This window comes from Phodopus roborovskii, unplaced genomic scaffold (genome assembly GCF_943737965.1).
Source record: "Phodopus roborovskii unplaced genomic scaffold, PHOROB, whole genome shotgun sequence".
Taxonomy (NCBI): domain Eukaryota; kingdom Metazoa; phylum Chordata; class Mammalia; order Rodentia; family Cricetidae; genus Phodopus; species Phodopus roborovskii.
This window is the reverse complement of record NW_026126418.1, coordinates 62,204,736-62,218,771: the sequence shown is the minus strand read 5'-3', so window position 1 is coordinate 62,218,771 and position 14,036 is coordinate 62,204,736. Positions and strand designations below refer to the sequence as shown.

Here is a 14,036-nt window from a genome sequence, read left to right as displayed (position 1 = left end):
CCCAATTTTTGGCAAAGAAACTAGAAATAATTGAAAAAATAAAACATCCTTAACTGCTGCTGCTGTAATTGAATGTCAGCATGTAGAAGAAGGCAAATTGGTCTATATTTGTTACCCTACATAAAACTCAATATAAAACCATACACATTCTACCTGGTAGAAAAAAAGTAGGGGATAGCCTTGAACTCATTGGCACAAGAGACAACTTCTTTAAAAGAACACCAACTTGGTGCTGGGTTAGGAGGGATGAAAGAAAAGAGTACTGAGAAATAAAAATGGATTTGGTAGACATTTGGGGACAGTGTGAAAAGCTAGTGCAATGGAAAACTACCTGTAATCTGTGAGAGTGACCCTAGTTAAGATACCTAGTAATGTGGTAATAAAAGACCAAACTGAAACTTTTAGATTCCTTTCCTTTATCAGTATTTATAGTTCAAATGTTGTCTTTTGTTCGAATTCTAAAGTTGTATATTCTTTCCAATTATTTTATTTGTCTTGTTTTGTTGAGGCACTTTCCTCTTACTAGGTTATCCCATCCAGCTGTGAGATCAGGGTTTGTACTAAATCTTATTATATCTTGTTAGGTCTATCTGATGAATATGTCAGGAAGACTGCTTATTTATTTATCTTTTTTTTAAAGGTAGGATTAAATCTAGAGGAGAGGGGAGGTAGGTACAAGGACTAGAAACAGTGGAAGGAGAAGTAACTTTGGTAGGAATGTCATGTATGAGAGAAAAGTTAAATGATAGTAATATAAAACCTTTAAGGGGGCTAAATATCTGTAGTAAGCTATAGCCAAGTGCCCCCAAACAAGCTTCTTTAGTTCCTCAATAGGTGTAGCTATTCTTTATCAAAGACCAGGTCTTAACACAGCTCCAGAAGCACAGCTTCCACACTGGTATATCCTACTGAGCTTTTCTGTCTCTCAACTACCCTAAAACAAAGCTCACACTTGCAGATCTAACTACAGTTGAGCTGCTGCTGTACCGGCTTCAGATCTCACAGCTGGAGAGTATCAGAGAACACCAGGTTACATGAAGTTAGATGTGCAGATGGCTGTGAGATATTGAATTGTGAAATATGAAGTGGATATGTAACTTCTCTTTTGAACATGTCTGATATGATACATTGCAGGTTTCTTAACATTAGGCAGGTGCTGGACTTATGTCATATTTCAAAAATAAGAACAATATGAATGTTGAAGCAGTCTATTCCTCTCCAGCCTATCAACAGTCCTTCAGTAATGTTCTGCAAGGATAATTAGCTGAGAGAACTTCAGGACACAGAATTGGAAAGAGCAATCATGAACTTAATCATTGAGTTAAAGGAAGTTAGGAAAACATGAAGACTGAAGGGACTATTCAGTTTTTGCCTGCTCTTCTATAAGACCCTTGTTCAATTCACAATTAAATATCTCACAGCCATCTGCAAATCTAACTTCAAGTAACATGGTGTTCTCTGATACTCTCCAGGAGTTCCAGACACACAGGTGGTATATAGACACAGATGCAGGCAAAATATTCCAACATTTAATTCTTTATTTAATTTTATATTTAAAAAAACAGGAAAATGTTAAATAAGATACAATAAAAGCAGGACTATTGTTACAGAAAACACAGAGGTAAGGTGAAATGAAATGACTGTGATAATTCAGAACTTGAAAACTGCATTCAGTGAAAGTTAAAAAAAAAACAAAAATAACTGAAACTGAAAAAAAAGATGAAATTAAAAACTCTATAACACATAGAAAATGAAAAACAAAGCTTTACAAGTAGAATTATTCAAGTAGAAGTTAGAATATTAGGAATCAAAGTTAAATTGGAATTATTGAATTGGAATTATTTTAACAAAACAAGACAAATAAAATAATTGGAAAGAATATACAACTTTAGAATTCGAACAAAAGACAAAATTTGAACTATAAACACTGATAAGGGAAAGGAATCTAAAAAAACAATGACAAAGACCAAATCTTGAAAAAGTACACAAATCACTGAGTGTGCTTGTGGACACCTTTACTCAGAAAACAGGAGACAGAGAGGAGAGGATGTCTGTGTGTTTGAGTCCATCCTAGTATACCAAACAGCTACAAAATGAGATACTTCATTAAAATATAAAGAAAAGTAAGTGAGAGAGAGATGGAGAGAGAGAGAAGAGAGAGAGAGAGAGAATATAAGGCAGAAAACAGAAAACTTACCCAAGTTGAAGAAAGATACATCCCCACAATTTGCTGTATCATATAACATTAGTTAGGATGAAGAAATACACTTCTCATGGCATATTATAGTCAAAACATTAAATAAAAAGAACACACAGAGAATATTGAAAGCTGCTGAAGAAAAAACACAAATCACATAAAGAAAAACTCATTAGAATAACAGTTGATTTCTCAGTGAACACTTTAAAAGCCAAAAGGCCCTGAAACAACATAATGCAAGTTTTAAAAGCCAATGTATACAAACCCAGGCTACTGGACCTAGTAAAATTATATAATGAAACATGTTTCATTATATAAAAAGGTGAAAAAAATCCTACTCAGCAACCACCCCTACAGAAAGTGCTAGTAATCATAATAAGGACTGGGGAGAGGAATGAGAATAGTCATGGGATTACAAAAACAAAAAAATAAATGCTACTATAATAACTGAAACACAAAGTAACAGTAAGAACATGAACAAAATAACAACAAAATGATTGTAATCAACATATATATTTCATTAATATCTTTAAATATCATTGGCCTCAACTTCCCATCCTAAAGACACAGGTTAGTTTAATGGGGAAAAAAATTCCATCTTTGTTATCTATAAGAAACTTTGCTTTGATGGGACTGCCTGAAAGTTAAAGACTAGAAAGAAGTCACCTAAGCAAATGGGACCAGAAAGTAATATGACATTGACATCCTAATGTCTGACAAAATGAACTTCAAGTAAAACTAGTCAGAAAGATAATGATAGATATTTGTATATGTATATGCAAAAATTCTGGCTTGCTGACTTCATTACAAGTATATTACCAGAGTTATAGGCAAAAATAAATAGTAGGTGATATGAATACTCCATTCTCTCCAATAGATAATTAATTTGGAGAAAAACAGAAAAGTCAAACTTGAATGATAAGTATACATCAAATAAATATAACAAGTATCTACATACTATTCTACTGAAGCACCAAAGAATATGCATTCCACATATTAGTTAAAAGAAGCAGCTGGTCTGGGACACAGAACAAAGCAATTTCTGAAAAAAATTGAGCAACTGCATATATAATTTCTGACCATGATGCAATAAAGCTCCAAATCAAATGAATCCATAGTAATTCCACATATCATGCAGAATGAAGAACACATTGCAAAATTATTCATCATATCCTCATTAAAATCAAAAGAGGTAAACAAAAGAGGTAAAAACAAAAGAGGTAAAAGACCTCCAATATGAAAATCTAGTGTCTAAATGGAAGAATTAATGAAAACATTAGATGATGGAAAAAAAGCTGCCATACTTATGGACTAGTAATTTTGAGACCTAAAAAGAAAATACCACATATTATTTCTCAGTTATGTTTCCTAGCTCCAAATCTTTATTGTGAGCTTATAACTGGATTCTTTGCATTTAAAAAATGGAAACGAGGCCACTGGTAGGAGGGGAAGGAACTTTAATAAAGGAAATAGGATAAGGGGGGATATGAATGAGGAAATTGAGAAATGTGAGAGCTTTAACTGAGCAGGTAAAAGGGAATAAATATTAAAGGAAAGAGAAGAAAGAAAGATAAATAATACTATTTGAAGTCATTGTTTTATGTTTGCTTAAAATTACACACACAAACACACACACACACAAAGTTGTGCTGCTTGGGGGTAATAATCATCCAAGACTCCAATAAAATTCATTGATTTCTAACAAAACCCCTATACTAAGCAACTCATGCTGTTTCTGGTTCCTCCCAGAAAGTGAAGCTAAGACCTTATTGCTGAAGGTACTCTTTGAACACATGACTTGTAGGAGGCAAGCTCAATCTGACTTTGAAGCCTCTCTCTTCATGGCTAGCTTTCATAGTACCAAGAAGAACTATTCAATTTGCCAAGGGAAAAATTTATAAACAGAAAGTCAAATGGTGAAACCTACAAACTACAATATTGCTCAGGACCATAAAATGTCCCCAAAGGTACAATTGTGGTTTTGTGATTTGTAGCCACTGTCTAATTGCACTTAAGTCCTGCTCTATAGGAGGGAATTTATAACTGGTACTTTAAACCTAGTTATCTTCCCATGGCAGATATGGTAAGATGCAATTGAGAACACAATACTGAAGCTATCCTAAATCAGTATCTGTTACAGAATATTCCTTTACAGGTGTGAGGATGTGACACTCTGATTTTTTTTTTAACAAAAATCTGAATGGTCAATAGCTAGGAAGGGAGAGGAATTCTCGATAAAAAGAAGTCTTGGAGAAGAAGTGGGGATCGCCAGCCAGATGCAGAGGAAGGAAGGCATACAGGAATGGAGGTAAAATCCAGGACCCACATGGAAACACGGAGATTAAAATAAATTTGTTATTTTAAATTATAAGAGCTAGTGGGACAAGCCTTAACTAAGGCCAAGCTTTCATAATTAATAAGAAGCCACCATGCCATTATTTTTGGAGCTTGCAGTCCAGAAAAAGGTGCATTATGTGCAAATTCTAACCACATTCTAAACACCTATCCTTATATTCACAGTTCTAAGTATATCATGTCCCTCTTAACTATTACCAAAGCCACAAGTGGTCAAGTGGTCAAATTACAAAATAAACAACTTACAGAGGGGAGCCCAACTCCAATATCTACATATTTCAATTCCTATATCCAAGGGTAAGAAAACAACTGGAGAAGGGATGAAAAATTATAAGCCAGAGGTCCAAGATGTCTGTCATGGGCTGTGCCCTGGACATGACAGGAACAAAAACACAATGAAATCTCATGAATATGGCTCCCAAAAATAATACTTATAAAAGGTCAAAATCAGTTGGCATGCCAACATGCAAGAGGAAAAATCACATAAAATCTCATTTTTAGGCCAGGTCCACAGGTACAGTAGTGGCTCAAATACTACAGAAGTAATCAACAACTTTTTGATTGGACTTAAGACCTACTCCATGATGGAACCCACACAAGGCACTGATAAAGTGGCCAGAAACCTGAGACTAGATAGCATTAGGCCTAATATTACTATTCTACAAAATGAACATAGCAATAAAATAACTCCTAATGACATACAGTTTTATCTGTCATTTGTGGACATAGGACTTGGCCTGGTATATGGTATATACAACCAGTGATATTCCAATGAAGAAAAGTGATTTTCCCACAAATGTCATTCAATCAACACCAGAGAAGCATCTTCTTACAGTGGATGGGAATTAACACAGAGGCCCACGAGTGATCAATGTGCCCAATAAGACTTTATATCACTAAGTCCTAAATAGGATAACTTCACCAAAGCCCACACCTAAATGTTCAGGGATCTATATGGAAAAGAAAGGTAAGACTGTAAGAGACAGAAATTATGAGTGCCTTCAAGTAAATACTGTCTTCCAGAAATAGCAGTACTCATATCATACAAGTTCAGAGAGATTGTGGCAGCACATATAAGACTTGCACAGATGTAGTCCCACCCCTGACAAAGGCACCTCTATACATGAGGACCCAACTCTAACCATGATATTGTAATCAACTCATATGCACTGGTAAAGGGAAAACCACTTTTCTTCACTGGAATCTCACTGGTTGTATATGCCATATGCCAGGCCAAGTCCCATGCCCACAAATAGTTTGACAACACAAGAGGAATTCAATGATATTTTTGTAAATTTGTTCAATTTTATTTTGTTTTCACATTATTTTCTTTTATTGGACTTTTGCTTATTTGTTTTTGTTTTTGTCTTTTGATGATTTATATGTATGTTTCTTGATTTGCTTTAGTATGTTTTTTGTTTGCTTTTGTTTTGTTTTTTAATGAGAGGGAGAGAAGAAAAGGGTCACAAAGTTGGGTAGATAGGAGTATGGGATGGATCTGAGAGAAGTTGGAGAAGGCACATAATCAAGATATATGAGAAAATGTTTCTGAATTAAAAGGAGATGAAAAGTAAACCCACTTTTAGATGGAGAGCTACAGATAATTAATGGCTTCTGAAAGAGAGTCATTCTTCTCCAGGGATGATCTCTCTACTTGGCTGTCTAGTGTCAAATGTTAAGCACTAAGTACCTATAAGTAATAGAAACATTAAATAGAGGAATGTGTGTGTGTGTGTGTGTGTACACTCGAGCATGCACACACACAATAACACACACACACACACACACCTGTTTGCTTTTATGATGTATTTAGAGATATGGAGGTCATGGAATTTTTATGGGAATGGGGAGGTAGTACAATAAGTTGGAAGGAGCAAAGGGAGATGTGGAAATAAAAAAAAAATCAAAGATCTAAGTAAAATCTACATAATAGTGTTATACCCTTTTCAGTACAAAAATTAGGATATTATGAAGTGATTAATCGTGAACTCTTATGAAATCTCTTTTAATAGAATATTGTGTATAAAATTTTTATGTCCCTAAAATTGTTATTTCTCAAAACATTTTGAAGAAATTTAAATGTTAGCATAACCTGATATCAAGTATTTGTAGGGTAAGCTTATTTTTGTGAACATGTAGAATGCCTTTATTTAGTTTTATTGCCCATAACTAGAAGCAGTTGTCACTATTATAAAAGTAATTTTCTAAAACACTAAATAATATTTTTCCAGAGCTTACATTGGCAGTGATGGTTAAGAAGACGATATAAATGTATCTGTCAGACCAGGATTGAGTAATAAAATAGCAGCCCCAACCTAGCATGTCCCAAAGTTGTATGAACTACATTAGCCTAACACAAAACATTTGTAACAGAGAGTAAAATCAGTAGTAAGGAGTGTCTTTCTCCTATTTGTCTTTAAATATGTGTTTCAAAGTTTATAAATTGTCTGACGAAGCTTTACAGATTACACATTGAATGGTTTAATCATCAATTTAAACATATTAGTGAAGAGTTAAATGTTTAAAATAAGATCTAAAATAAGCATATATTTCCTAAGGATCAGTTTGTAACTCATTTAGAAAGAACAAGTGGCATGCTTAGAAGAAGGTAGCTATCCCTACTCTTTCTCTAATTCATCCAGTCATTTTTTTTATTTTTTAATAATTGTTTTTGTTTAAATTTGAAACAAGCTTGTTTTACATATAAATTCCAGTTCCTGCACCTTCCTTCCTGCCCCTTTCCCCCAACCAACCCCTATCCCATCCCCTTTCTGCTGCCCCAGAAGGGTGATGCCTACCATGGGGATTGTTCATATCACTTGGAGCAGGGCCTTGGCCCTCCCCAATGTGTTTAGGCTGAGAAAGTATCCTTCTATTCAGTCATTCTTTAAGTAGGTTACCTTTAAATCTCCAAGACAGGAACTATTTTTTTTTTCCTTTTGGAAATTACCTGGGCACTTCAATTCATCTGAATAGTCTCCACAGTCATTAGACCCATCACATATCCAGCTTGGCAAAACACACAGTGAGGTAGAGTTACATCTTATGAATCCTGTGGATTTTACTCCAAGTTTATAAAAATGTGTACAATCTGTATTATCTAGAAGGATACAAAAAAATGAAATTAAAACTACATTTGCAAAAATTATGAAGTTTCTATGTAGGTCTAGAGGCAAGAAAACTAACATCATAAAAGAAGTAAAAGTACAATTATACTACACAACAGGGTTAATTACATATCAATTCTGGAAGAACTTCAGGAAAACTTGGACAATGTTCAACTCAATGCCAACAGGTGTTCAGACATGAACAAAAAAGGAAGTGATGATTCTTACTACAGTTCTTTTCATCTGAAGCATCTGCACAGTCTATGTTTTGGTTGCATCGTGCTGATCTTGGAATGCAAGTCCCATCTGCACAGCGAAATTCAAATGTGGAGCAGGTTGACACTATAAAAAACAAAACAAACAAACAAACAAAAATTGTAATTAAGTAAATAGGCCAATGAGATTGAAAACTACTGCTCCTTCATATTTTGAGAACTTTTATAAATTTATGCAATTTTATTTTAGTTCAGTTTTTGGCTTTATATGTCTAAAGTGACACACTGGCACTCTAACCTTCACCCCAATGTGTCTCCTATGTCTTTTATGTAATTCTGTCTTAAGTGTGGATATCATCACACACATGCAGGTTCATGTACCTTAGAATCCCCTATGAGATAGTTTCCATTAAAGTATGAGTTACATTTTGTTCATTCTGATCACATTGACATAGCATTGAAATGGCATTAAAATTGCAATGAAAATTCCCTCTCCTTCCATTTTCTATATTATAATGTCATGACCAGAAGTAATTGTATGACTGCATGCTACAAAGGAATTCTTTGTGCTACAGAAGCAGACATAAATAAGAGTTGGGAAAGAGAAGTGGATACTGGGTTTATTTAATTACCCAGAATGGACAATTGAGAATTTTCATTAATTAAAAAAATCATCTATACAATGGTACATGCTATAGATGAACATATTACTGCTTGACCATGTTGTTAATATTTATCATAGCAAATACAGATGACTCACAGCAACAAACATGTATATTTTGTCTCCCTGATAATATTATAAAAGTATGACTTTAGAATTCCCTATTATTAGATAAAAATATGTTTAAGTATTTTAATTTTCTTATATATAGGTCTTAAATAATACATTGTTAATTATACACTTAAACACCCATTATCATGTAATAACTTTCAGCAACATATTGTGAACAGGTACATGGTATTCTATGTATGTTACATTAAATTGAATGAGATTTTTATTCCAATTTTAATTTCCTCAGGCAGATTTTATCAATGAATAACATAAAATACTCTTTAATTATGCAGCTTTTATTTACATTGATATTGTAAAGTGCCTATTTAATTATGAATAGAAATTATATCAATTGAAAATTAGTTTAAAAGCAATCTTAAAATATGCAAATTTTACTCAGGGGTATGTATGTCATTTGTATTTCATAATACACTGCTCTTATTATACTTAATTGTATCTTGAAATTGCATACTTATTTGTGTTTAAATGATGATTAGAATAAATGTTTTATTTACTATTTGTGATTAAAATTGCTTCACTGATTCTTCACTAAAAACAACTTAACATATGAAACAGATAATACCATCATCTGAAGAGATAAATGCATTGTTCCACAAGGGAAAAATAATTTGTATGCCCCAAAAAAGTGTTTTTAATATAATATTCTATTTCATGTTCAGTTTTCTTTCACTGAAACAGTAAATATATAATACATGTAAAATAGTTAAACTTAGTTAGTCTTTCAATAGCTATACTCCAAAAGATTCCTTATAATCTCTTTGTTTACAAAACAGGATGCATTTTCTTTCCTTTTTTTATTTAAATTTGAAACAAGGTTCCTCCCCTATCACTCCCACCAAACCCCTGCCCATCCTTTTGTATGCTCCCCAAGGAGGATGAGGCCTTCCATGGGGAGTCTTCAAAGTCCATCATATCATTTGGGGCAGGGCCTAGGCCCTCCTCCATGTGTCCAGGCTAAGAAAGTATTCCTCTGTGTGGGAATTGACTCCCAACGTCCATTCATATACTAGGGATGAATACTGATCCACTACTAGAGGCCCCATAGACTGCCCATTCCTCCTAACACCCACATTCATGGGGTCTAAGTTAGATCTATGCTGGTTTTCATCAGACTGGTGTGCATGAGCTCCCCCTTGTTCAAGTCAGACTATTCTGTGGGTTTCTCCATCCTGGCTTTGATCTCTTTGCTCATCAATCCTCTGTCTGTGTTACAGGATTCTGGAGTTTTGCTACTTTTTATCTGTGGGTTTCTGCTTCTGCTTCCATCTACAAGGATGAACCCAACTAACAATCTAAACAGTGGAGAGGCTACCTTTAATGCCCTTCCATGAAAATGAGATTGACATCTACCTTATATGCCATCCCAACATGCATTTCTTTATGAACTAATGCTAAAGATATAAGATAATCCACAAATGTGCATCTAGAAAATTATTTAAACATTGAATCCATGAAAGATGCCAAGAAAATTGTGAGGATAACTGCACCATCATGGTATCATCTCCTTCAAACTTCTACAAGAAGACCTTCATGTGGTGGGAGGAAGTACATCTGAAAAATGGATGAGGTACTCAAGAGAAAAGTTATGACCCCAAATATATGGCTTGTCTATGAAGTACACTCAAGTTCCAAGGATCTTACAGTTACATAGTTTTCATATAGAACCCTGGAAGCTCTTATGAAAACCAAGAAAAGTGGAACCAGTAGAAGAAAGCATTGGGGTTCTGTAGTGAAAAAAAAAACAAACAAACAAAAAATAACCAGAACTCTTATATATGTTAAAAGCAAACAAAACTGTGAAGTTGAATATAGTTATTAGAGAACAGCATCAAGTAAGTGATGAGCAAGAGCTCAGGAGAGGTGCTGAAAGTAAAAGTATGGGATCCATTTCCTCTTTTCTTTTTTTTCCCAAAAGTATCTGAGTTGATTTTCTTTTGCTGTGAAAAAGATACCCTGACCAGGAGAATCCACAGAAGGAAGAGTTTATTTAGAGCTCACTGTACTAGAGGATGAGTCCATAACCATTATGGCAAGGAGAATGGCTACAGGAAGTCAGGCAAGCAAGAATGGTGCTAGAGCAGTAGCTGAAAGCTCACATCTGAAACACATCCATGAGGCAGAGGGAGAGAGCTAACGGGAAAGAACAGGGGTTTTTAAGACCTCAGAGCCTACTGGAATTGATAGACTTCCTTCAATAAAGCCAAATGTAATCCTTCCCAAGGAGTTCCACCAATTTGGGATCAAGTATTCAAACATATGCACGTGTCAGAACTAGTTTCATTCGAAACATAAAATATGGTTACTAAATCCTGGACAAATGAATGGACAACCATAAAGAGATTATAGGTGGTGAATGAAACTGATTGACCTCTTTTCATATTTCTTTGCTAATTGAGAGACACAGGAATCTTAAACAGCAATGAATGGGAAAGAAATTGGGATTTATAATGTGAATATATAATTCTGTAAGCATTAGTGCCAGTATGGTGGTAGGAGATTATGACTTCTACATCAGTAGTCAATGAGGTAATTTAAGAGAGAAAAATGTCACTCCACAAATTCTTGGGTTAAACACATGATCCCCAGCATTAAGTAGGAGGTATGTTTTGCTAGAAGAAGTAGCTTTCTGGGATGTGCCTCTGAAAGTTCGAACTGCCTCCAACTCTCTCTGTGTGTCTGCTTTCTTTCTGCCATGAGGTAAGCAGCCCCATATACATGCTGCCACAGTCAGGGAGTACTGCTTCATTGGCATCTAAAAAGATGAAACCAAAACCATGGAATTTGAGACCATGAGCAAAAAAAAAAAGCTTTTATTATGCTTTTGTGCCAGGTATATTCATCATACTGATGATAAACTATTTCTACCTGCAAATATCTATAAGTTCATTGAATACATGTATTATTTCTTTTTCCACTTCTGTGACAGCACATGGAAAAGGCAACTTATAGAAGGAAGAATTCATTTGACTTGCAGTTACACTGGGATAGAAGTCTGTTGTGACCAAAAATGAAGGCAGGAAGCATCAAAGGTCACAGCAGAAACTAAGAACTTACATCTCAAATCACAAACAGGAAACAGAGAGCAAACTCAAACTGACAAAGTCATTAAGCACTCAAAATCAGCTTGAGTGATGGACTTTTTACAAGAAGGCACACACCCAAAACTTGATAAAACAGAGCCACCAACTGATAACAAATAGTGAAATGCTTGTGAATATTGAGGATATCTCATTCAAGTCATTCAATAAGAAAACAAACAGTATTTCTGGAAGAAAAAAAATCAAACTCATTTTTTGTTGCTTCAATTACATTCTTATGGTGGTTTCTGAGGGAGAAATATTGAAATTTCTAATTTGACAAGTGAAAAAGAAAGTTATCTGATATTTTCCCCAGGCTACAAGTCTTGAATAAGTGAGAAAAGACAATTATTTGGTTCAAATAAAGATAGGCCAAGTATCAAATATTCAGTTTTTCCCTCCAGATAGTACAAAAGAAGTCATTAGTGCATAGAACACTAGTAAGAATACAACCACATGCACACCAGGAGTAGAAATGAGATACCACAAAATAAGTTCTGACAGGGACAATGGATCAAAAGGAACAATAAGATGAAAATCAAAACCACTGAGTCTTCCATACACTTTCCTAGTTTTTTTTTTTCCTTCTTCTACTTTCTTTTTATTTTGCCAATTAAAATTTGTTATAAGATAAAAAAGACATAAAATCAATAGGTTTTTCTGTGGTTCACAGTGTAATTCTTATAAGTAACTAAAGTTGATTCTCCTTGCTTTCCATGCTGCCTACAGCTAAAACATCTGACATGGAGATTTGAACACAAATGACTTTAATTTTTTTTGTCGCAATGCCAATTTGTTTACTTTCATGCACACCTTGTATTTAATGATTCCATAACTTCTTAGGTTTTCAAGCTGCACAAACACAGAGAGACTATTAATTTCTTTTTGAGCCATGGTTATGTTTTTCTTTTAGATTATTATTTGTGGATTCTTTCAATGTATTCATGAGCACTTTTGAAAACAAAGACAGACCTAATAGAAAACCCAAGCAGCCTTCATGTCTTCTTTAAGAAGACTCGGAATTCATGGTGTTCTGGTTTATCTGAAAGTATTCTAGTGGTGGAAGGTCACTGCTATACTTCCCAAGGGAAACAATTTACACTCATCTCAACACTGGTGACATTTTGTGGCCTCCCTCCATATGAAGTCATTCAACCTGTCACACAGCAATAATAGAGGAGTACAAAATGGCAAACTTTGTGAGACTTCTTCATGTCTAAGCTCTTGGTCTTGAAAGGTATAGCTTTAAAGGGACAATAAATAAATTAAAAAACATGAAGATTCAGTATTTTTCTCTGTGTCTGAAAGAGAAGAAACCCCAAATAACTCATTTTAACATGTATTTCCATTCTGCTGTTGTGGATTAGAGATTTAGTAAAAGATTCACGATAACCATTATTGATATGTAAAATTTAAAAGTGTAAATAATTTGCAGATCACTTTACCTTCACCTCTAACCAAAGCCTACAAAATCCTGAGTATTTATATTGACTGTTTGGTTTTTGGTTTCCCTACCACTGAGATTCCAGCCTATGGTTTAGTTGAATCTAGGCAAGCCTTCTGCTGCTAAGATGTATTTACTCTTGTTTGTTTGTTTGCTTTGTTTTGTTTTTGTATTTATTTATTTATTTTTTTGCTAAATTTTAAAACTGTCCTTAAACGTAGTTTGTAGCACAAAGAGAATATGAACTCATACTCCTCCTAACCCAACTTCCTGAGTAACTGGGATTGCTTACTTACTACCACAGCTTGTATGCAGCGGGACTAGGGTAGACCCATGTAAGCTCCAAAATTGATGCTTTAGTGTCTTTTGAGTCACTATAAGCCTTGCTTAGTTGATTCTGTGGGTTATGCTCTCCTGGAATCCTCAGTCCCTCTAGCTCCTACAATCCATCTGTCCCTTTCATGGGAGTTTCCTGAGATCCATCTGAACCTTTCCATCAATTCTTTCTAGATTCATCACCCTTCTCTACAAACCTACCTTTATGTCCTCTTAATTTTAGCTCACAAATACAGCCTTGCTGGCCATAAACTCCTAAATGTATGGCCTTCCCTGCAGAGTGACCAACTCACTAGAGATACTTAAAGAAACTAACCCTCCTTCCCTCAGACCTATCAATTACACCTTAGCTATGATTGGGACTTTGTAGTTAGCTACCCTCTCCACTTTGAAATATTTCCTGGGCAGAGCTTGCACAGGTCTTATGAATGCTTTCACAAGTCTTGTGAGCTCATATGTAAAACTGGCATATTATGTTAGAAAAATGTGGTGATATATTGTTTATGATCTAA

General features: G+C 34.6%; 1 protein-coding gene across 1 annotated transcript in view; it reads right to left on the bottom strand.

Annotated features, from left to right (window-relative positions):
• Positions 1–7,859, bottom strand: part of LOC127221901 (low-density lipoprotein receptor-related protein 1B-like) — a 31,891-nt gene extending 24,032 nt beyond the window's left edge. The window contains exons 1-2 of the mRNA XM_051183853.1: positions 7,835–7,859; positions 7,503–7,652 (exon numbers count right to left, since the gene is read on the bottom strand). Coding sequence (XP_051039810.1) covers positions 7,503–7,652; positions 7,835–7,859 — 175 coding nt within the window. The remainder of the gene's footprint in view (positions 1–7,502; positions 7,653–7,834) is intronic.
• Between the last annotated feature and the right edge of the window lie 6,177 nt (positions 7,860–14,036).